Below are 24,824 nucleotides of genomic sequence, written 5' to 3' on the forward strand. Positions count from 1 at the left end.
AGTCCAGGACTTCTCACACGGTCATGAGGAAGCAGGAGACAGCTCGGACGCGCGGGTCTCGCAGAGGGTAGGAGCTGCGACAGCTCTGCCCCATTCCTACGACTAAACCAGGTCCCGGGCTTTGAGGTATCACAATGAAACCCCTTCTCCTTTCAGCTGCCCCCGTTGTAAATTCCAGGGACCCATTCCTTTTTCTGTCTGAGGTCAGGCAAGATGTGTTTTGGAGAACCAAGTAAAGCACCGCAGATTTCAATCTACCGAATCAACAGAACACTGGAAATATCCAACTTGCTGATTACAAACCAGACCTGTCTGAAGGAGCAAAATTCATCTTAGCTCCCTGACAAATGTTGGGAGACTGGAAAGAAGCTGAACAAGATGAAATTGCGTTAGTCGGGCTCCGAGTTTTCCTTTATATCTACCATCCTGAATACTCTTACTTTTTTTTTTTTTCCCCTTCTCTCCTGCACACCAAATTTCATCCTTAGCAAGCCTTTCATGCTTGTTTGGGAATGCTGAACAGCCCAGGGCACCTAGGGAAGTGCCAAAAGCTGAGTGTATGCGAGGAAGTCAGGGAGGGAGGAGGCTCTGGGTCCGAGAGGCAGCTGCAGGCTGGGCCGTGCTCCCACACCTTCTGACGGAGGAGGGCAGGGCAGGACCAGCTCTGCTGGGATGCTGCGGCCGCGGTACGAACAGGAGTAAGGTTTGAGCAGACTCACCCATCACAGAAATGGATGTCTGCTCCCATCCTGCTGCTTGCGTTTGAAAGCTTTAAGCAGTGGATAGATAGGTTGGCCCTTCCCAGACTCTCTTCACGTCCCACTGGGGGCATCCACACCACCAAAATGCTACACGAAGTAAAAAGGATATCCCGTCGGAGGGACTGGCAGCTGTGCCATGAAGTGCTTCATTCACTGCTAGTGACCTGCAGAGGTTACTGCGGGGCTGCAGGTGTTTCTTCACATGGCAGTCCCTGCCGCCATCGCAGAAGAGCCTGTCTTGGCTCAAGCCAGCCCACACATCTCCAGGAACCCAGCGTGCAGCAGCAATGTCACGACAAGACGCCCAGCATTACATGGGGAGGCTCCAAGCCCAGCAGGACAGTCACAGCTCAAAGCCAAGGAACGGAGAACTCTACAGGGTTCTACTCTGAGTCACTGGGAAGGGTCTCTGCACCAGAGAGAGGATCCAGTCCTTCATGTACACATGTGCACAGACACACTGGTCATTTCTGGTGGTGCTCATGGTTAGCTATCACCCCTACGCTACCCCAGACGAAAAGCAGGCTAGCTTCCTCTCCACCTTACTCTGATGGGAGCAAGGGATGGTTTAAAGAAACACTACTGAGCAAAATATTTGATGAAGACAGATTCCTTTGTATTAGCAATCAGTCGAGTAAGTCCAGGCACCAGTTCAGGCAACCCTCCGCTGCCCAGGGAGTTAAAAAAAAATAAAAAATAAGAAAAACTCTCCAGCTTGGGAGGGGATAGGGAAAACAAGAAGGTGGAGAACACAGTAAGTCAAAAAGTGCTTCCAAGAGAAGCGGCAGGATAAAATCGTTCCTACAGTCTGAGAGCACTTCCACACTATTGACCGGAGAGGCAGCAATGCCCCCCCCCATGTAGATGTAACACACATCTGCAAGCATCTTGCTCAGTGCCTGCGAAGACAGTTATCTCCTCCTGCCTTTGTTCTGGGCAGCGTTTAATACAGGAGCCAGTTCCCAGGAGGAGTTCCTGTCCCCTCATTCCTAGCGTATTCCATTTTCCTTCAGCATCTTTCAGTAGTAGTCGTCCTTCTTGCCATCAGCTCCCTGTATGCCTGCATGGTCCTTCTGGTCTTGGACAAGCTCCAGGTCATCATTGTCATCCACCTCACCTCCATGATCCTCCTGGGTGCAGAGGGAACAGCCAGGAAGGAAAAAAAAAAAAAATTAAAAAAAAATCAGCAAGGCCTGGAAAAGGAGACCCTAACTAGCAGCACACCATGCTTCTTCCGAGTATAGCTGTTCTACCATACCAGCCCAGCTTGGGAAATTCAGGAAACCAGGGAAGAATCCATCTTTGCCAGGGACCTTTAGGTGTCATTGGCAAGCCACTTAGCCAAAACACAGAGGTAAGAAGCCTGTGTTGCCACGATCAGCCTGTTCATTTTAAGCATATTTAATATCCTGGCGTTACAATGCAATTTTAACACCTCAGCCTGTTGCCGGCACTACAGGAATAGAAGAAAATATCCTACGTCCACCGCATTTAAAATGGTGTAACAAATCCCACCCATGACATGCAGCAGCCAACGCAGCCTCCGTGGGCACCTTTAGGTCCAACCACGCAGCGTACGAGCCAGGTTCTACACACAGGGCAAGGACAGCCCCTCACAGCAACTTTGCTCTGCCCACCCCTTATTTGCCCACCCCCGTCATCCCCAGCAGGCGGCCCAAACCCTCAATTCCTCAGCAATCGTGTTGAAACTGAAGAAAAAGCCAGCAGCGGCCACTCACAAAGGGCAAGGAAAGGATGAACAAGACTGGGAGAGGATCCTTCATTTCTATCTAGGTGAGCCAGAAGGCACCAGGGTGATCCTCTCTAGTACTCATGCTCTCAATTTTCAGTGGCCTCCAATCCTTCTCCTAGAGGAACGCCAACTTGTCGCTGACTACAGTAGTCCCGAGGCTCTGAGACACAGCAATGATACCTGCTTTCAGCCAAACAGAGGAGCAGTTGCTTCCCGGCAACTGTGGCCCAACCAAGGCACCACCTCCCACACTTGCCTCAGGAGCGGGAGGTCACATTCTTCTGCCACCCATACTTTTGTTCCACTTGCTGGCTGTAACCCAATGACCCCTCTCAAAGCACAGGTGTAGTTCTCCCCAGGTCTTCCACAGCCACAGGCTAGACCCAGTCGGACCTGTGCAGCAGCAGACTACAGGGCTCCCAGGGAATTTCTCCCAGGATGATGTTTGGAGAGACGCACATTGATCTTGCCTAACTGCACCGGCACAGCTTGTAATTCACCCCAGCTGCTGCTCGGTAAGCATCTCACAGCTCAACGGCTGCAGATTGATGCGGAAAGAAACGAGGAGGGGAGACAGAGCATAAAGGGTACTCTGAGCACCTGAAAAAAGGAGCAGAGGTAAGTGGGCTCCAGGTTTGCTCCAGAGACCCATCTCACAGAGCAGGCAGAGACACAACTGAAGTCAGTGCTCACATCTGGTTTCCTAAAAGCTGAGTCAGACTCAGCTCCCGGCTACCAGCGCACCCAGGTAACAACCACACCAGAGAGAGAAAGAGGAAGAACCTTGGTGTCGTACAATTTCTTGCTCCTGATCTTCTTGATAGTCATCCATTGGGTCTTCCCTGGGCTTGGCAGGTCTGCCAGCATCCTGAAAAATACAGGAAGTCACACACTGTTGACAGCACCCCAACCTACTTCCATTCCCTGCCAGGGATACAGCGCTCACTTTACAGCCCCAGGACTGGGAGACTACAGATCTGGGCTACAGATCAGGGAGCAGCAGAGAGACCATGAGGCAACCCAAATTCCATTTGTGCTTTCTCCATCCAGTCTCTCTTCCCACCCGCTGGCAGCACCTGCCCATCTCCTTCCACTACGGAGGGAGAAGCCTCTCGTGCAGCAGGAAGGGGCCAGGGACCTCACACATGCTGCTGGTGCATCAAGTCCCAGGACTGCAGGGAACCTACAAGTTACGTAGGGTAGAGCTTTAGGAGCACAGCACAGCCCCATCAAAAAGTCAGGTGTTTATGTGAGGGTTGTCACGCATTGGAACAGGCTGCCCAGGGAAGCGGTGGAGTCCCTGTCCCTGGAGGGATTTAAAAAACGTGTAGATGTAGTGCTGAGGGACATGGTTTAGGGGTAACTTGGCAGCGTTGGGTTAACAGTTGGACTTGATGATCTTAAAGGTCTCTTCCAACCATAATGATTCTATGATTTTACGTCACTAATTCTTTCCACATTTTCACGAGTCTTAAGAAGGAGGTGTTGCTCCATTGGTGCCAGCATCTCTTTCTTGTTTGATTTCATTGGCCTGGAACTTTTTTTTTTTTTTAAACCTCACTATTAAATCATGATTTTAGAGCCTGACAGATAAAACACTGCGTTTTAAAACAAGCAATGCTCAGCTGCTGGTCAAAACAAGCCAACGCTTCCCTGACGCAGAGTCTGGCTTCAGCCAGCAAGAAGCACTTTGCAAAATAAATGGGTTCCATCTGCAAGCAGGCAAACAAGGAGGCAGAGCTCTCACGTGTTGTCACTGCTGCCAAGAGCCTGCTGCGTGCCCACCCCAGGAGCAGCAATGGCTGCACCCACCAGAGCCTGAGCACAGGCCCATATTATCGTCTCTGGTTTTGGTCTCTTGAAAAGGCGCTTGAAAAGACACAGCACCTCCACAGTAATAGCTGTGGAGTGAACCACCTCCTGTGCGGTGTCTCTCCAGCCAGGAGGTGCTGCAAGAGCCAGGGTTGGCTTCAACAAGCAGAGAGGACAGGGCCAGAACAAGTCCTGGTACTGATTGACCCACCGATTCTCACTCAGAAGGAGGTTCCTCCTGCCTGCTATATCCTTGCAGCAGGATTATGGATCCACCAAGGAACATGATGCTTTCCTTTGAGTCCTTAAGCTCTTTGCCTCCTCCCCCATTCATAGCTGGGGATCTCTCCCTGGCCCCTGCTGGTTGCCCTCATGTCAGTCACCTTCAGTGGCTTCTCCTTAGACTCTTCTTTCACGCTGGGCTCCTTGAACTTCTCCAAACCTCCCACCTTCTCTTCAAAGTCAGGTCTCTCCAGCTCAGCTTCCTCAAATTCATCCTCACCTTGGTTATTGGGATCCTGGGCAGGATCTGCAGCATCATCTGGCATCTGGGCAAGAAAAGCCTCTTGTGAATACCAGGCAGGATATCCCCTTGGGAGGCAGAAGGCTTGCTGCCTTCACCAGCAAGCATGAAGTGCTGGCTTGTAGCACTTCAGTTGCACCTCTCTCCAAGCATGTTAGTGGTTCTAAAACCAAAACCCCCCAGTCTCCGTTATCCCTCTGAGTCCCTCCAGAACCAAGGAGTTTGGAGTTGCATGTCATGGAAACTTCTGGGAAAGCACCGACTTAAACGGGACAGCTGCATTCTCATTCAGAGAGAGGGTTGCACCCAGACAGCAGCATTACTTACCATCGGTTCCTGGACAACAGCGTCTTTCTGAGAATGCAAGTTCTCCTCTCTCTCAATCACTCCTGCGTCTGCCAGGAAAAAGGGACAGTTATTAGCGTACTCGCTCAGTGGCTTCTCCTTAGACTCTTCTTAAGACTCCCGCTGTTGGGGAGCAGCTGTACTAACCCCATGCCAAGCAGGGATTTGTCTCGACCCACCTGCAGCTTGAGGCGGACAACGCTCTCTGTATGTTTTCAGAGGAACGCGTCTTCAATGCCATTGGCAGGAGTTCGGGGCAAAGCAGCGCTGTGCTCCTACAGCTGCCCCAAATGCCTCCTCGTCCCCAAGGCTGGGGCACAAGCACGTGTTGAAACATGCTCATACCTTACCGAGATACACAGATGGTACAAAGACAAACAGCTCTGAATCTGTACTAAGATGCATCTTTCCCTCATGCCACTGCGAAGTCTGGGCAGCACCCGTAGCAGCACCCCAGCCATGCAGCCAGCCAGACCCCCACCGGGGGCCAAACCGGACCACGGCAGGTCAGCATCTCCGTGCCACCTTCCCCTTCCTCGGCACACAGCTGCTGACAAGAACGAGAGGCAGCCTTGCCCGTCAGGGACAGGGGCAGTCAGGGCAGGAGGAGAGCACAAACGAGAGAAAAAAACCCAGCCTTTGAAAAATATAGCCTCTGCTTTTAACTGAGTAACAGCCTAATCCTCACCCCAAATTGGATGTGGCTCTGATGTGTCCCAGCTCTGGCACCCACCACTCTGTCTGCCATCACCACGGGCTGAGTGCTTCTCCCCGAAACACGACGGCAGCCTGGGAGACAGCAGCGATCGCAACTGGACCGCAGCACGGCCAGGGCAGTCGAGTCATTACTTTGGTTGTTAATTCCAATTAAGGCACAGAGGTCAAAGGCTGTTTGTCCTCATGCTCCCTTATACCTGCCACGAGCCCTTTTCTTTTCAGGGTAGAATTCACTTTGATGTGAACCAATTAGTTCAGTCCCTCTAACGGGACTTGCTGAAAATCAGGTCAGCAAAACATGAAATAGCAGCTCAACATAGCTGTGGGGAAGCACAGGAATACCAAACCTCCTCTCCAAACGGGCATCGGTGCGCACGTTAGCTGGTACCCGACCGTTGCTGTTCTGGAAGGGAGGACTTCACCCGTGCAGAGTGAACTAAGCCAATAGCCTGGGAGGAGGTCACCCATCTTGGGTGATTTCAGCCTTTTGATCCAAGATTTGGTCAGAACCACTGACCTTCATCTCTGCCCCATGACATCCCTCCTCTGTTCCGAATCCAGAGCCAAAATTCTACTGTCAAGAAACCAGGCTGAGACCATCTTTATAACATTCAATAGGATGCAAGTTGGCATTGCAGATGAGATCCTCCCAGGAGTCTCAGCTCTCTGCTTCCCTGCCCTACTGCATTCAGGGCCACAGCAAAAAAAAAAAAAAAGACCTACATGAAAACCCACCTACTCAGTCATTCTACCTCAGCCCAGCAATGACAGAATTAGCATTAGTCACATCTACATTCCAGTGCCTCTTTTTGACAAAGGTAACTAGTTCACTTCCAGATCTTCCAAGGTTATTTCCACATGCGCAAAAGAAATTGATGGCGGAGTCTGTTTGCAGCAGACAGATGTGTTCACACTGTGTATCTCAGCCCCTTCAGCGCAGCAGAGCACCTCTGCGCACGGACACCGCTGCTCAAAAGCCCATTTTAGCTCTCCACTGTAATACATCTTTGATGTCTTCTTTATTTGCTTCCAAAGGAAGTTCATAGGTTCCCTCTCGCAGACATACAGCCACAATTAAGTCAACCTTCCCTTTGTTACTGGACCTATGGAAGTGCTCCATGCCCCAGTCCACCCACTATAATTTTCTGAGAGGTCTGGTCATTGTACAGCTGTTTTCTGTTGTTTCACACAACACAAATAGTCATTTAATTGTTCCCTCGTTTTGCCACTGAAACATGACTGCCATTACAGGCCAACGGATAAACCTCACCTGGAAACGGAAGCAAAGAAAGGATTCTGCCCTCACCTGCCTAATCTGCATAATCTGGACTATTCCTTAGTTGGTTTCACGGTGTGATGATGAACTTTACACCAAGTCAAATGTTTCTCCCAACCTGTTATTAAGCGAGTTGAGTCAATGCACAGCGGTCTGAACAGATCCGGATCAGAAGACTGAGGAATTTAACATGCTGTTCTAAAAACTGGCCTCCCATCGCCCAAATGCTCTTATTTACCAGACTTTAAAATAGATGTAGGTGCTCTGTTGGCTGACTGACAAATATAACTAGCTGCCCTTGAATTTATTTGCTTTTAGCCCCTTAAGGACAGTTGGGAAATTTTCTGCCCTGAGTTAGAAAACCCACTTCTGAAAAAAAAAAAATATAAAAAATTAAATCAATTCCTATGGGAGACTGAGATTAAGCCTTGCAAAAAAAACAGTGACATTTTCCTCATCATTCCCATAGGAAAGAAAGAAAAACAGACTTAACTTAGACAGATTTTGAGTTCACTACCTTGGAAATGTGTGAGGACGCCGGACAACAGGCAACAAAAATGGAAAACTGTCCAGGCTTTTCATTTGACCAAGGACAATAAAAGCACAAGAATTTTCCCAAGAGTTGTAACGTTTAACACAAGCAGAAAGCTCTTCTCACTCCCCACCTTGATTAACAATAAGTTAGCTCTGTACGGCGCAGGATCAGGGAACCCATACCCATTTCGAGCTCCTCATCATCCGTCCTTCCCCTCTCGCCGTCCTGATCCGCTCTTTGATGCTCTTCCCCTCTCTTCTCACTGGGCGGCCATGGGCTGCCCCTCTGCATCTCTTGCCCCGGCTTGGCATCCAGACGAAGGCTTTTCGGGTACCCACGCGCTTGCTTTTCATCCCCCTGGGCGTTCACTTTGTTAACGATGTCTTTCCAGCTGCAACCAGGTACAAAACCAAACCAGAATCCCCCTGCCTCAGTGTATCAAGACATATTTCATAATGCTATTTCATAACGGCAAGCAGAGGGAGAAAAAAAAACAAACCCCTCCAACACATGCAGAAGTTTGTCATAATTTAACTTTCTGGTAAAACTAGCAGTTGCATTAGTTACTGCAATATCTGCTTGAAACAGAACATTTAATACGCCACCTAAGTACAAAATAAGTTATTCTTTATAAACACAATTTGTCGTAGAACTGCTTTAATATTACTCATATGATAAAACAACATACCCACATAGCAATAAACTCTAATTCTAGAGATACTTACTCATGCCTCACGTACCCAAATACATAAATCTAAGTTTTTGAAAAAAATATCAAAAATCTAAGTCCTCTTTATTGTTCCAACTTAATTTAAAATGAAGATGCTACTGAAGTAAAACTGTAGAGTTTTGGCCTATAAGGAGAAAAAAAATCCTTCAAAATAAACAGGGAAGCTGCAACGCAAAATGGACAGTTTCCCTTGTCTGATAATTTATTTTATTTTAAAGCTGGGAGCTGTTTACAAAGCTTTGCAATTGGGATGCATACTTTAACCAGCATCTGTTTGTAAAACTCTTTCATAGCATGCATCTGTTCCCTGTAGAAACCCAAACAGTGAAAGCAGAACTAGCTGAAAGGAAACATTCCCGCATTGTTTTGATTTTTTTTTTTTTTTAAGTCGAATGTGGGAAAAAGCGTTTCATTTCTTCATTCGGTGAAGGAAGCCACGTTCCAATACGATTTACTGCTTTTCCTACCACCACCCTCCAAATGTTTTCATCCATCTATTGACCTGAAAAATCAATTATTCATACACAGCTCTATCTGCCAGAGTCCAGGCAAAGCCTTTCAGGCGGCCACAGTCAGGGATTCCTTCCTCTGCAATGGTTCCACCTCAAAGACACTTCTCCTGATGTCTACATCAATATCTATGTCTGCTTCCTTCCGAACACAAGTGCCTCAGGGGGACGGGTACTTGATATCGTGTTGCATTTGGCATGCACCTCATTTTTCACGAATGCTTCTCCGCCTGCAGCGATAGCACGTGGACACCCAACCAGAGGCTCAGCGGCAGAGTAGTTAGCGTAACACCGTCCCACTGCATGGAAAAGACTGGGAGGTCAGAGAAGGAACGCACTATCTTCATATTAGCTTGAGTGAACCCTCGAAAAGCCCAGAAGGCAGGGCTGTCTCACAAGGAAGGGTTTCTTCCCAAATATCCTGACTCGGGGACACCTTCAGAAACCAAGGAGGATAAAGGAAGGGATCAAATCTCAGTAACAGGCACTCTCAAAAGTGACTGACACTAAACTTTTAACCTGAGTAAGTTAGCACCATTTCAAGCAGGATTACTGCCTGCCCTGCCACCTGAGCCAGCTGAGATTTAAAAGTCTACTTAAGACATTTAAGTTTAATTGCTGAGAAAGGACAAGTGGCCTTAGCTGTGGCAGCTTTTTAAGCCAGCATATCACCACCACCACACAACTTTCAGTAAGAAAAAAAATCAAACCCCAGCCTTCAGCTCACTTTTCCCCCCATTATAAAACCATCAAAATGCAAATTGGCCATCAAGAGCTCATCCGGAATCTGCTGGTCTCAGCCACCCGATGCAAGAGCTCCTGGCACTGGATGCACGGCCTCTTTTGTACTCTGCTGCGGTTTGATATTGTTCTTGGCATTGACACCTTCTGGAGAAAGTTGATTCCTGCACTCCTTATCACACGTCTCACGCAGTGCAAATAACGGCCTCCAGCTGCTCGGTAATTTCTTGGTGATGGATCCAGGAAAAGCAAAGCACACCAAACACACCATGATCTCTGTCCTTGCAGAAATCATTTGCTAAACAAATCCAATATTTGCATTTTTTTGCTTCACAGAGCAGTGTCCGTACCCTCCCCAGGCTCTACGCAGCTGAGGAAAGGCCACTCTGCCATCTCAGCTTCAACCCTCACCTTCCCTTATACCCACACAACTCCCACCCCGTAACAAGGCAGAATATCCTCTGTGCGTCCATGCAGGTGTTACCTATCCAAGCAGTACGGGGAAGACATTGCGCTTTAAAGAAATATGCAAAGCACAATCTCTGACCCGGGAAGATTGCAGGTTAAGGGACCCAACAAAAACGGTAGAGAAGAATGGGTAGGACCAGGCTGAATTTAGAATCAAATCCAGAAGTCTCCTCTACAGACAAAACAGAAATTAAATCTCATTTGCTCCAATAAAGTGAGCAGATATGACCTGGACACACACAGGGGATAAATAAGTTAAGTGAGGAAGCACTATTTTCAGAGTTGGATTTTGGATTATGGCCAGACTTTGATGAATCGCAGCCTCAGAACGACATTTTCTTCCTTTTGCAAAACAGACTGGTCTTCCGTGAGCGCTGCTGAGACAGTAAACAGTTTCTCCTGTGCACGAGGCTCATGAGGAGCGGCTGAGGGACCTGGGGGTGTTCAGCCTGGACAAGAAGAGGCTGAGGGGAGACCTTCTCGCTCTCTACAGCTCCCTGATGGGGGAAGGGAGGGGGGGGAGGGGGGTGTCAGTCTCTGCTCCCAGGGAACAGGACAAGAGGAAACGGCCTTAAGTTGTGCCAGCGGAGGTTTAGGATTGATGTTAGGAAAAAGTTCTTCACAGAAATGGTTGTCATGCACTGGAACAGGCTGCCCAGGGAATTGGTAGAGCCGCCACCCCTGGAGGGATTTAACAGATGGGCAGACATAGTGCTGAGGGACATGGGTTAGGCAGTTCTAGGTTAATGGTTGGACTCTAACATCTTAAAGGTCTTTTTCCCACCTAAATGACTCTATGTACATCACCCAGCACAACAGGATCCTGGTCCCTGACTAGACTCCCAGGTACTACAGCAATACAAGGAACAGACTGTAGGGATTATCCATTCTGTCACCTGCATGGAACAGGTAGGTTCACGCCGTCCTCTGAACCTCTGCCCTTTCCACGGGACTCCCCACCCTAGAGCTCTCCTCTCCCGTTCACCCCAAGAACGGGTCGGGGGAACACATTGTGCTGAGGATGTCCGATACGAGCAACAGTCCCAAGTTGTAGGGAATTGTAATACCAAGGTTTCAGCTAAGCTCAGAAGACTGTACAAGTTCCCAGTCTTTTATTGTAAACCCTGATCCTTGTATTGATATGGTTGAATTGGTTTGACTTCTCCAGATGAAGCTGAAGTTTATATCAACTACATCTACAAGTGCAGGTGTGCAGGAACATAGACAGGAGAAAAGCCTGGGCTGTCTGACGGATTCTGGTTGTCTCCCTATTTCTGGCATAAACTATTGCTCTAAACTGTTTTACCCCATTCTGGATAAAACCCATAGTTTGGGGATCACAGGTCTCAGACCCGCCTGACTTTTCATGTTCTAATCAGGCTCTGTGAAGGAGAATCCCTAGCGTACCTCACAAGTGCACTGGCAACAGGAACCCAAGCTCCGTTCCCCAGGAGGAAAGAAAACACAGAAGAAAGACTACAGAGTTCGGGAAATTGTCTTTGCCTGAGAAGGAAAACCAAGAAAAAAACTCTAGTACCTAATGGGGCTGGTTGCCTGCTGCTTCCAGTTTACCATATAACCTTGGAGGTAAGAAGCTTTCAGATCTTCAAGGTCTGCTTGTTCCTGCAGAGCTTGGCAGATTACTGATCAATTAGCGGAAAAAATTAGCAAGTTGCAGCTCTAATATACAACTTAGTGTCTCATTTATAGAAACTGAATGAATTTTTAGCCATCCTTGCTGCTGCAGACGGGTCACTTCCATCATGCAGAATTTCTTCAGTTTGCTAAACAAAACAGGATATTTAAGTCACCGTCACTAAAAGGTGGGAGATTTCTCGAAGGCAGTTCAGACGCCCATCCCACCCTCTCCTCTGGCTAGTAGGAAATCCATGCTGACCTGATCTCACTCAGCAGTAACTCCTCTTTCTCCCTTCTCCCCACAAACACTTTACCAAACAGTTCAGACGCAAAGGCAGCCTACAGACCGCACACCAATAACATAACCGCCTTTTTTTTTTTTTTTTTTTGCCAGCACAAGATTGCGGGCAACATGACGAGTCTTCTGCTTCAGCTGAGATAGAGACCTGGCAGCAACATTCCCTTACAAGAATTAGAGGACAGTGGAACCAATAACTAATACTTTCTTCAACCATCTTTCAAGCAGAAACCACAGTAAACCCAAGAAAAGAGAGCAGGGACAGGCCTGTATGGCACCTTTCAGCCTGAGTGGGGAGAGGAGGAGGGAGTTTTGTGTCACCAACCTTTGCATTTGCACCAGTGTGTTCCCTGGAGAGTGGTGGCTGTCGGGCACCTGAGGTTTTTCTGCTGGGGAGGGCTGTCTCCGCTCAGACAGGGACAGCCCAGGAGCCTGGCTCTCCTCATTGCTTTTCACCTGAATGCGCATCACCATCTTTAGATCCTGCAGAGGAGACACGTGCATACACTTGGGATCTACCCAGGCTCCTAATCTTACCAGACACCTGCAGATCTCCCTTGCATTTGGGCAGGCTTAAGGGCCAGAAAAATCCTTTATCAAAGAACAAGAGATTCAGAAGTGCTCCACAACAAATTTACAGTCCTGTCTAGCCAGCCTACAGTAAGAGAGGTCCTTCTCCTTTCACACAGCCAAGAGGAAATAACCTGGATCCTACGTGACCCAAGCTTGTCTTGGGTAGGTAATCTCCAAGAAAAGAGGAACAACAAAACCACCTCTAAAAACCCCACGTGTTGCCTTTATAACAGTTACTGAAATTATAGTCTAACCACACTGCAGGGTTGTTTTTTTTTTGTTTTTGTTTGTTTGTTTTATTGTTTTTTTTTTGTTTTGGGTTTTTTTGTTTGTTTGTTTGTTTTAAGATATTTGCTTTCCGTAAGCTCACTCTCAGCCACCCCAGGAGGCAGGGGACCTGCTTTTATGATTTACTCCTTGCAGACCCGGCAGGATCCAGAAGAAAAACCCCAGACCGCTAAACCACAAACTCTTACGAGTGCGCAGGAGTCTGAAACCTGAGGCCGGGACAGTTTCCACATCAGGGGAGTGGAATGCACACATGCATGTCATTACAAATACCATAGTTTTGAGCTTCAAAAGCCAGGGCTACGCAAAACAAGCGTCAAGCGTGAAGAACTCACTGGGTTCCCATTTGGGAGGCTGTTCATGGTCCGGGTGAATCGGATGACGTGGCCATCCCCGCGTCTGGCTGGCCAGGCCGGCATAGCCCCCGGCAGCGAGTTGGCATCTTGCAGCGGAGCTGGATGGGTAAAGAGCACGTTGGCCTGTGCCCTCGGGCCATCGTTACTGTATGAGTTGTGGCCCTGCAGCAGAGGGACATCTGCCTGCTTCTGAACCCCAGAGACTTGCGACGCCAGCGGGTTCCCAACAGGGCGATTCTCTGGATTGACTGGAAAAGCCTGCGAGGAAGAAAGGACAAGAGCAAACTCTAAAGGAACAGGCTCGGTTCCCTCTGGTTTGAAGCCCCGTGGTGCAAACCCACAGAAGCCCTGCAGAACTCTCCACCACACCTTCTGCCTCACCAGCTGCAACGGGCTGTTGGCGGGCACCACGGGCTGCTCCTTCAGCACCTGCAACTGCTGCTGCCCCTTCCCAGCTCCTCCTCCTTTGAAACTCGGCATCTTCTGGAGAGCTTCCTTGAGCTGCCTGAACTCCTCCATCTGGGCCTGAGGGGATGAGAAGAGTACAGAGACACCAAACACAGCAACAGGGTTAAACAACAACTCGCTGAGAACAGCCACTCTTCTATGGGCAGTTGTTCAGCGCAGATACGCTACTAAAAGAGACATATATTTCATATATATATGAAAGGCTGGAGTTAATCCACAAACATTAAATGACATGTCCCAGCTAGTCTACAGCTTTACCTCCAGATTTCCTGGATATTCTTTATTCCCCCTTTGCCAGTCTTAAGTCTTGTTTTGTAGCATACTTTCACCCTGGAAGCACTGACACATGACACTGATTCTTTGCCCAATGCACAAACCATTGCCACAACTCCTGCCTTTGCACAAGAAACATGTCCTGGGTCTTCTGAGTCGTGTCTCCCTCTCCTCCTGTGCCTCACACACATGTACCTTCAGGTCAGCTTTTTTTTTTTCCTTCCCGCAGAGGCATTTCTCCATGGATGTGCTCATCTCAGCAGGGCTGACGATAATTGGCATAATCCTACTTGACAATTCAATTTACTTTGCAAGACAAATGAAAATTGATTCTCCTGGGCTGTTTTAAAAAAAAAAAAAAAAAAAAAAAAAAAAAAAAGTGGAACACCTTTCTCTCTCCTGCAGCTTATTTCTTCCGTCTCCAACCCTGAGAAGTAGGGCTTGAAAAAGCTACTCGGGAAAAGCTCCTCACTCCCACCCCAGTTATTTATAGGAAAGTGAGGGGAGAGAGCTTTCCATATGCTTGTCAGGGTTCCTGGAAAGGGACCAAATTAGGGACGGGGCAGAGTAGGAAAGCTTCCAAGCAGCAAGGAAAGTTTAAGCAGGAAATTAATTCCTGAGCAGGTTCTGTTGATTTCGGTTCTTCCCCCTGAAATTTGACCTTAAAATTAATATTTAAAAAAAAAAAAACCACCACACACAAAAACCCCAGCAAAAACCACAAAACAAAGCCCAACAAAACCACTCAGCAAAACTAACGTAAGAGGAATGAGGAAAGGAAAAGGAAGCCAAGGGCAGTTCACGAGCTATAGCCCTGGCTAGCAGGAGATGGCTCCCTGTCAGAACAAGCCAGATGGACGCAGAACTCGTCCCCATCGAAAGCCTGTTAAGGTGGGTCAGCCCAGAGGGAAAGAAGCTTTAGACCAGCCTTAACGCAGACTCCCACGGGCTGTCTGCGCCCGTCACGGCCAGCGGTGCCTCATTTTACCCGGCAGACAACTGGCGTGAGAGCTACCGCAGCCTGGGCTTGTGAAACACCTCAGAATCCCTGGAAAATGAACACGTCGCCTCGGATGCAAATTATTCCTTAACTTTCACCTGCCAGCAGGGAGCGAGATCAACAAGAGGATACTCAGTGCAAATCGAAAGAACTGCAGTGCTGATAGAGCAGCCGGGAGTCTTCGTGGGTGTCTGCTCCACCATATGGCATCTCGCCCCACCGAAGGCAAATGCAATTCCATTCTCCTCAGCGTTATGAAACCCTGATTAGACACTAGAGAGGACTGATCAGAAAACTGAACAGAAAACTAAGATTTATCACTAGGGTCATTGTCAAAAAGATCCAAAGTATTTTCCAAAATCATTGGGACCAACCGTGGCCGCTTCCGTAAGAGCCAGAAATAGCAGTCAGGCAGACGGCTGGAGCACAACTGCGTTACGCGACTGCCTCGTACATCCCGAGCAGGGACCCAAGCCGGGTCTCCCACACCAGGGCAAATCCTTTTAACTCTTGGTCACTCTTAATTTTGGCAAGAAACAACAGCAAGTTGTTTCTTGCAAACTATGGTCACAACACAGAAGAGGCCAAAAGTTAAAACTGGCAGCACAAAAGCTGCCACCATGTTTTCCGGTCCGCAAGCACTTGGACTTTGTGGCCTCAGCCATCTCTAGCCAAGTTTTTTTTCCCATGCTGCTCAGAGTGTGCCCCAATTTGCGCACTTGAACTGCTGACTGCTTTCCCCAGCGCAGCAGCGTTAGTCGAACAGAGATTTAAGGGCACTCTGCTGAAGAGCAATACGTGGTGCGCCAGATGCAAACGCACTCAGCATTGATCCAGCGAGACGAGAGTAGAAATGCGTAAGGACAAGCAGGGGACCTTTGATCAATGGCTATTGATCCGAGTTGTCGATGAGAGAGGCCTGTGTGATGGGAGCCGACTGGGTCTCAGTGTTGCTCGAGAATAAGCTACAGAGCAGTGACATCTGCAGCTGCTTTGAAAGTTTGGTCAGGAAGCCTAAAAAACAAAGGCTGAGATGCATTTTGATAGCAGGAGGTGTGAACGTAGGCTTGCCAGGGCGCTGGAGAAGCTTGTAATCATATGCTGTTTCAATTCCTGGTATGGGCTTGCTGGACTGACCCCTTCGGAGACTACAAGTCCTTGTTTAGTTTCCAGCAAGCACGCTGCTGGCAGGACCAGTGCCGAGTCCCAGCAGCCTGCCCCAGCCACGCGGAGGAGCGGGGTGAAAAGGTAGGTCAGTGGTAAATCACGATTACGAAGGCAGGCAAGTCAAATACACTGATGGTGCACCTGAGACCCCACAAACCACATCTGACATGAGCTGTGAAGCGACAGCAACCTGCGGCATCAATAACCTGTGCTTCCTGCCTGTAGCAACCGCTCATTGGTGAGGTTTGCAGTGCCCCAGAGCCACTTAGTCCCTGCTATTTTGCAGGGCAGAACTCAAGAGCAATCTTGTGGAAGTCAAAATCCACACGCCCACACACCTCTAGTTCAAGTTCAGCCTCCAGTTCAGGGGAAGAATCAGCTGTCAACAGCATCTAACCACAACTAGCTCCTTGCTTCTGGGCTTATCCCATAATCCAAGGGAGCGCTTGACAGAAAGCTGTTAATTAACAACAGAAAAGCCTAATTCAGACTGCAATGTGACTTTTAAAGTGTACTTACAAAGCTGCTTGTGTCTTGGCTCCGTACAAGAGCCTCAGACAGACACTGTAGAGACATTAAGTCCTCCCACTTCTCTCAGCATACCCGGCCTTCTCTCCTCTCCTCTCCCAAGTCATCTAGGAGCCCCTCCCAGCTTCAGCTGGGTGAGCAGAATTCCATGAGGTCAGGACTTCCAGTGCGCTGAAGAGGCTCACACCATCTCCATCGCATGAGCACAACACCAGATCAACAAAACTTTTTGGTTTTCTTCCTGCAGAAAAATGCTTTTCTGCCTCTCTAGTCTTAAGTCAACACCACTTGCACGTCTGCCCTGGCCTCCAAAAGCATCGCTCCAATACTTATTACTGAGCACTAACTTCTTTTTTACATAGCCTTTTCTAAATTTTTTTTTTTTTTTATAGGTCTCCCTCTCTACTGAGGCTTCACAGGAAGATGCAGAAGGGGACCTTTTTGCCAGGGTTGTCAAGTGTCCATTTGTAGTCCCAGCAAGCTAGGCAAGGCATCTCTGCAATTAATTTTATAGGCATAAACAGAAACGATTCATCATCATGTAGGGTGGAAGTATTTGAGACACTGGTAAGTGACAGGAGACATTCCAGTGCTGGGAATATGCTGGTTCATCCTCACTTGAACCACAGTGACTTGTGTGGCATACCTGTGTTGTCAACTACTGGGACAGATTCCAGGCTGGAGAGTTTTACTTGTGCAGAATGCATCTATACTCCCAGCGCTGCTGGAGGCAACTCATCACACTGGAATACAGTGGACAGCTAGATTTGTTATTTAGAGAATATTTGATGGTGCACCCAGACCCCAATGGAAGGTTGTCCCGTGTGGCCACAAACACCCCCTTGTGATTACCTGGGCGTTAAGGAGCTGAGAGTGAACTTCCTGGTGGGCCTTCCGAAGAAGCTTGCTCTCTTCTCTGAGTTTAAAGACTGTATCTGCAAGAGAAGAAGGAATTTGCTTAAGGGAGCTATTTTTGCAAGTGTAGTAGCTTTCTTCCTTACCATAAACTCTTCTTGCCCTCATAGATCTCTCCAAGCCCAGGAATTACAGCAACGCATGAGGTAGGGATGAGCCAAACACCATGACAAACCTGAATCATCATTCCTTTCAGCACTCAGAGTCCTGCCCATCCAAGGAACCTCCTCCTCTCCAGAGTGTCTCTGCCAACGACGGCTATGAAGGTCAGGCTCTTGCTGTGCTTGCTATCAGAATAAGGTATTTATGTCTTCATTTCCCTCACCCACTGCAGCTGAGTAACAGGGAGAGCAGTGAGCAGCGGCCACTGCCCCCACCTGCCGTAACTGGAAGGGTTGAGAAACAGCTACAAGAGACATCTGTCAGGTCTCCTGAAGCCACAGCAGATCCAACAAGGAGGTTCCCTCCGACTGCACAGAGAAGCTGCCTCTTGAAAGGGTGGTACAAACGAAAAAACCCCCAACCCACTCAGAGAAAGCAATCACAGGACAACTTGGTCCTCAGGCACATTTATTCCTGCGCTGTCAGGAAGCAAGCTTGTGCCTTGCAGCCCCCAGGCTGGGCTCCTTCCAAGCTCTTGGCACACTCCTAAGTGCTTCAGTGACAAGACACACAATGCTCTTACGTTTCACTGCCTTGAATGTAATGGTGTATCCTCCAACAAGAAGAAAGGCTGCGTGAAAAAACATCAGCCTTACTTTGGATCCTGAAGCTCTCTTAAAATATCACTCGAACTGCATGCACTGGGATTTCTCTGCAAACGTAGTTGCACCTGCCAGCAGAAGAATGGGAATTTGTCCCATAACAGGATGGTCGCTTCTACGTAGGCTGAATTGCATGCAAGATTTCAGCTCAAGATTATAGATATTGCCGATTGCAGTGGTATATCCTTTCTCTATAACATTCATCCCCGGGACAGGACATTTTGCCATTGAGGCTGGGCGCTGTGTTCCTGCCTTGTGGTGAAGGTTGACATCAAACAGGAAAAAGAAGGCTCTGTCTTTCCTGCAGCCAGGAGGAAATGTAGAATGATGTCCTATGGGACTACAGCTAGAACAGCTTTAACCGAGTTACCTTGTGTACACAAAGCGCTGAAAGTGCGCACAGCGGCAGGGGGGGGATGGCCTGGAGCCGTGGGACATGTTTTTAGGCAGGTAGTCCAGGCTAGAGGACAGCTAGCACGAGACTGCTACTGCGAAGACCTCCGAGTGCAACACAGACATTCCCCCAGGCCTTCAAGAGAACCAAAGGCATCTCAAGTGTGGGAGAGACATGTCCAAAAGAATCCTGCAATTTCACCGAGCCAATACCTCAGTAACGTCTAGGTGTTCAAACACATTCAGAAACTGGAAATCAAAACCTTCATGCCATTGTACATCCTTCCTCTACCACCAGCATGGCAGACACGAAATCCTGGTCCCAATGACTTCACGAGGAGTTTTACCACTGGTGTCAACAGGAAGAAAGTTAGAGCTGTAACTACAGGGTCCTTATTTCCAACAGAAGTTCAAAGATCAAAACTACCCCTCTGCCTTCAGAGCAGACTGTGCCAAAATGTGATGACAAAAAAATGGAGAGTAGAGAATTAGTCGGGGGAGCACAGCAGAGGACAGGCTGTGCTGGGGGTGTGAAATGCAGCACAAAAGACTACAGTTCCTATAAAGCAGAGGAGAAAATAGTTCATAATGCAGCAGGAGAGGTCCAGAAGCAGAGGGAGGAGGCAAACAGGATTAAGCAGGCCTGAGTTAACAAGACCGGGAAGCTTCAGCTATCTCAGCATATACTCATAACCCACTAACCAGCATTCAAAAACCAATTCCAGAAGCAGGGATTTCCAGGAACAGGGCACAGATACCTCAACAGCACCACAACCATTGGGTGACACAGCACAGCTGCATCGTCCCCAGATCCCAGCATCTTCTGCACGTAGCTGGCTACATCACCAACCTGAGAGCTGGCCCAAAGCTGTAAACCCACCAGGACCACCATGAGGAGCTACCAAACCCAGCTCCACCTGCTCAAGCGATCCCTTGTATTTCCCAGTGAGCTTCTGCTTTCCCCCAGCATCCCTGGGGTGAGGGTTTCATTTTTGCAATTGAATCTAGCAAAAAAAATGCCTCTGTTCCATGTTAACATCCCTGAGCAATGCCCATGCTCAGGCACCTCTTCTGATCTCTGTTATCCTCACTGACAGAGGCACGTCTTCCAACACACGTCTCCTGAGGGCACATTATATATAGAAAGTACTGGAGGAACATAAGGAAAGAAAATGAGGCATTAGCAATGCTACTATCTCTCTGTCTTTGCCACCTCTCCTGAGACCATCCTGCTCTTTTATACAGCATGGTTACCAATCCTTAAGGGAAGATTTACTAGCCAGCTTTGAGCTTAAAGCACAGGAGAGAGATGGTACCAAGTGAGGAGTGGCCTGGGAAAATGGACAAGGAATATTAATATCACAGCCCTAAGCCGACCTTCCTGACTAGCTTCCCTCTTTGAATTATTTTTCTGACCATTATTCTCCTTCCTCTGCCAGAATTCACTTTCTTACTTCATTGGGGGCTGCATATTTCAAAAAGAGACAAGACACAATCAAATATTTAGGTTTTCCTTGCTTGTGCTCAATTCCCCCTTTCTAACCCAGGAGCACTCACCAGATACTAGGGCTTTGCTGATCAGAGGAAAAAAAAACAAAAGCAAAACACACAAACAAAACATCAGCAGATTTCACTCTCCCAGACATAATCTAAGTAAGAACAGATGTGAACCTTAAAAACCCCACAATCTAATTAAACAGCAGACTAAATAGAAACTACTCTTCGGGAATTAAAGGGATCAGCAGTCTCTGCAATACTTATGCTACAAAATGCATTTTATAGACCTTCACCATTAATTACATAAAGTATGTTTCATTTGCTCCCAAGCTTAAATGTTAGAATTTATAGGATTCTAGTAGTATAGAAACTGCTTTCCATTGTCAAACATATACAGAGAAGTGGAAAACGTATATTGAAACAGATGAGACACGTAAGCGTCACAAGGCTTTACCTCTGCCACAAAAAGCATCTCTGCTAACTTAGTTCCACCCACCCACCCGAGAAAGGAAAGGGTAAGGCACTATTATCTGAAGGACGAACCTGTTGTTCCTGCCCCAGCCTGGCAACACAGGCATGTACCTCTGCCTTGGCCTCACACCTTTTACTTTTGGATTGCCTTATCCATTTTGAGTGTGACCTCCTTGGGACACGGACTGTTTCACACTCTGAATATAACCAGTATCTGGCACAATAATTTCTTATTATAAACGGTTCTATACAAATTCTATGCAAATAAGGTAAGTAGCAGGAAGATTAACCGGCCAGCAAGAATCATAGTATCATCTAGGTTGGAAGGGACCTTGAAGATCATCAAATCCAACCATCAATCTAATACTGTCAAAACAACCACTAAGCCGTGTCCCTAAGTCAATTAGGCTTTTAAAACAACACCATGAAAGTGCTGGTGGTGACAGAAGGTGGGGATGCCCCCAGCAGTATAGCAGTGCAGGGGTCTCTGAACCCCAGGGAACTCAAAGTATGGTTAAACTCAAGGTCAAGCAGTCTCCCATGGGGCTGTAAAACAAACAAACAAAAAAGGGTCCTCTCCTCTGAGACCCTACACTGACTATGCAACTGCAGCCTCATCAATGCATTTGTCAGCCCAAGCAGCCAGAGGCTTGCAGTCTTCCATGGGGCTATAAAACAAGCAAACCAAAACAAAACAAACAAGAAAAAAAGGGTCCTCTCCTCTGGGACCCTACACTGACCATGCAACTGCAGCCTCATCAATACATTTGTCAGCCCAAGCAGCCAGAGGCTTTTGTGGTGCGTATTCCTACGCAAAAACACCACTTGTGAACCCTCAACGGCTTCCCTCACATGGGGAAGGTGCTTGATAGCCTGTTTGCACCTCTCACCTCCCCTCGACGCAGCCCAGAGACACCCGGACAGTTTTAATCCTGCCCTTGTTCCTGCACCACCACCCTGCAGGAGGACAACGCTCCAATTGAGGTACAGAAGGGCTGAAGTGCTGCAGACTCATATAGAACTGTTCCTACAGCATCTGCAGACCTTTTGGGGGCCTGCAGAAGAAACACTGTCCTCTCCTGAGCTCAGTTCTTGAGTCCTGCTGTTTTCTCAGCTCTCCATCACACTCACCCTGCAAGTTTGCGACTTCACTGTCCTTCTCCTGCTGCAGCTGGGCATATTTCTGGCTATGGGTCTCCAGTGTCTTACGATGTTCCAGTTTCAAGCTGTTGTGCTGCAGCTGCAGGTCAAGCAGCTGCTTCTTGACATCTTCATGCTGGTTCTGAATACGAAAAGAAGAGTCAGTACAAGGAGAAGAAGCGTAATTTAGCTACTGCCATGTGCTACTCAAGCGCCTCTGCTTGATAAGTTGCTTGGGGAAGCAGAAGAGATGTTCGTTTCTCCAGTAAGTGAGCTAGAAATCCCAGATAAAATAAAATATTCTTTGTGTTGGATGGTTCAGGAGGGATGTGAAATGCCAATTAAACTCTGCTTTGTGAAGCAGTTTGAGAGGTCTCTTTGGAAGCCACTAAACTGGAAGCAGAACACAGTGGCAAGTCCACTCCTGCCTGAAAAAGAGATGAAGACTCTGGGACACAGCCAAGAACTACTCCTACTCCTTCCCAACTTCCCTGCACACTCTGCTCTGTAAGAGCAATGCGGGCTATAATATTTGCTGGTATCAAACCAAATGCCCATGGAACACTTCACAAATCCAAGATCTTTTCCAGAGTCCCAGACATGCCGAAGGGCAACATGACCTGCAAGGACAGTTCCCACGGCGCACGTAGCATCAGCCTGCACATCGCATTGCAGGAGTAGTTCACCTTTAAGTAAGGCTAAGGTTTGGTTCCCATCGCCTTTCTGTCTGCAGGTACTGCTAGTCACTTAGGATACACAGACGCCGACACACTCAGGTTGTTCTCTCCACTTGGTTTGCTTCCCGACAACCTGGCTCTTCTCCCACCCACCGCTCCAAGCTGCTAGAAGAGGAAGGAGACCTTTTGCAAGGACACCACATCCCCTCACACAGAAAGACTAGACAGAGCCCACAGTACCATGGGGCTCACAGGCATAAGCTGCCAGGCTAACAAGACTCTCACAAGACCGCAGACTATTTCAATCAGGCCAAGAATTCATCGATAGGAGTGAGTCGAAGGGCTGTTCTCTTCCCCTCCCACCTCTTGCGGAGCCCAAGAACAAAACATGCTGAGACATCCTTTTGCTCAGACCCACTGAACCAGAATTCACCTCCTTTTTTTGTTCCCATGGTAACCTAGAGAGTCCTTCCACATTCAGTTTGTCAACACCAATTATGTATGCAGATTGATTGGCTCACAGGTGAACCCTGGCCCTTCCACACAATAGCTCCTCAGGACTCAGGCAGCAATTTCAATCAGCCTTCCTGTAAAAAAAACACCTTCTTTTTTAAAAAACCCAAACCTCTAAACGCTATCGATGATTGCATTTATCCCCAGCAAAACAAAGCATCTGTGGCCCAGGCATTCCCCCCGAAGCAATTATTCTCCACTAAAAGGAGAGAAATAACTGTGCTCCAAAAACACATGCAATGCAGAGGGAAAAAAAGCTATCGGTATGGAGTGGTCCCAGAGACAGAACAAAGAGGAGACAAGGATGTCAGGTTAATCAGATCACAAGATCAGGAGGGAAAATAAAGAGAATAAGAGATTCCTGCTTTGGCTTTCAAAGACATTAGGTACTTACACTTCTCATCAGAGCCACTGGCAGAAAGCACTGAAGAGGATCCCTAAAATCTACTAAACCCCTCAGAAACCACCAACTTTAGCAAGTGAGAATTGACTTTAACAAGAAACTCTAATCAGTTCAAGGAATTGTAAGTCCTCATCAGCTCAAGTCAATTAATTTCTAGCCCATATTCTGCCTGGCAGGCGATGTGCATAATGTCTGTCCCCAGACCGCTCACAGTCAGGAAGAAGGGAGGGAACGCTCATCCTTGGATAGCAGCAGGAAGCTGGAGAGAGAGATAAGTGCCTTGACCAAGGTCACACAAAGCACCTGGGGCTCAGTTCAGCTCATTAACACAGAGAGCATCCTCACTCCCAGCTGGCTTCTAAGGATGGCTGTGACCAATGTATGCAAACTTTAGGAGGACTCTAAAGACACTGTTTTATTGTAGTTACAGGACAGGAGGTCCGGAACATGCTACGTGTGATTATTTTTCAGAGGAGCAATTCAACTGTAAGCAGAGCATTCCTGACCCAGTCAGTTCTACCAAAGCTCGGTATATTGACCGCCCCGAGGAGCCCAGGAAGGACAGGACAGGAACCTCTCCTGTCCAGAGCTGCCCATCTGACTGTAATGTCATTCCCTTCTCTACCTCATAGATATGCGGGTTTACTCAGTCAAGCAGAAACTGCACGACACAGCACAGGAGTGTTGTAGAAATCATGTACAAACACAGCTGGGGGTGAGGGAACACAGAGAGACCACATCGTCGTGACATTTCACCCTGCGTCCCTACCCATCCTGCCCAACACTGTGATACGGGGAAGTCATATCATTCAGGAAGTCAGCTACTCTTTCAAAAATCAGGGGTCCCTCAACGCAGCTGTATGATTTCAGGCCAGCAAGTCCTCTCAGCCCACCCTCCCTTTGCTGCCCGGACAACATGTAGTGCCCACGATGCATCAGCTACACAGCGGTTCCCTCTCACTGGGGTCTCTGGGGAAAGGGGCAGGTGGGGGGAGAGGTGAAGAGAAAGAGGAAAGTAAGAGTACCTCAAACACGTGTATTTCTGCCATGATTTAGAAAGCAGCTTTGTAGATCGCAGGGTACAAAATGCAACCACTACCTGGATGCTCAGCCCACAAGCAAAGGAAGGGCACATCTCATTGCCAAGTTCCAGTATGTCCAGGCCAAAAATCTTTAGTTTAAAGCCACCTGCCTCCTTCCCTGCCTGGTCCAGTGAATGCTAGGGCACATTCTGCAGAATGATGTTAACAAAAAATTTTAGTCTCCACTCAAGAGGATGAAAGGCATTGTAA

The 24,824-nt window shown here is 48.1% G+C and overlaps 1 protein-coding gene across 1 annotated transcript in view; it reads right to left on the reverse strand.

Annotated features, from left to right (window-relative positions):
- Window positions 1–1,780: 1,780 nt before the first annotated feature.
- Window positions 1,781–24,824, reverse strand: part of LOC104290498 (Golgi integral membrane protein 4-like) — a 36,661-nt gene continuing 13,617 nt past the window's right edge. Inside the window, exons 5-14 of the mRNA XM_009889600.1 lie at window positions 21,931–22,081; window positions 17,612–17,694; window positions 13,693–13,848; window positions 13,303–13,581; window positions 12,432–12,589; window positions 7,905–8,113; window positions 5,177–5,244; window positions 4,776–4,874; window positions 3,311–3,382; window positions 1,781–1,891 (exon numbers count right to left, since the gene is read on the reverse strand). Of these exons, the coding sequence (XP_009887902.1) occupies window positions 1,781–1,891; window positions 3,311–3,382; window positions 4,776–4,874; window positions 5,177–5,244; window positions 7,905–8,113; window positions 12,432–12,589; window positions 13,303–13,581; window positions 13,693–13,848; window positions 17,612–17,694; window positions 21,931–22,081 (1,386 nt within the window). The remainder of the gene's footprint in view (window positions 1,892–3,310; window positions 3,383–4,775; window positions 4,875–5,176; window positions 5,245–7,904; window positions 8,114–12,431; window positions 12,590–13,302; window positions 13,582–13,692; window positions 13,849–17,611; window positions 17,695–21,930; window positions 22,082–24,824) is intronic.

The sequence above is a fragment of the Charadrius vociferus genome, unplaced genomic scaffold (genome assembly GCF_000708025.1).
Source record: "Charadrius vociferus isolate BGI_N301 unplaced genomic scaffold, ASM70802v2 scaffold477, whole genome shotgun sequence".
Lineage (NCBI taxonomy): Eukaryota > Metazoa > Chordata > Aves > Charadriiformes > Charadriidae > Charadrius > Charadrius vociferus.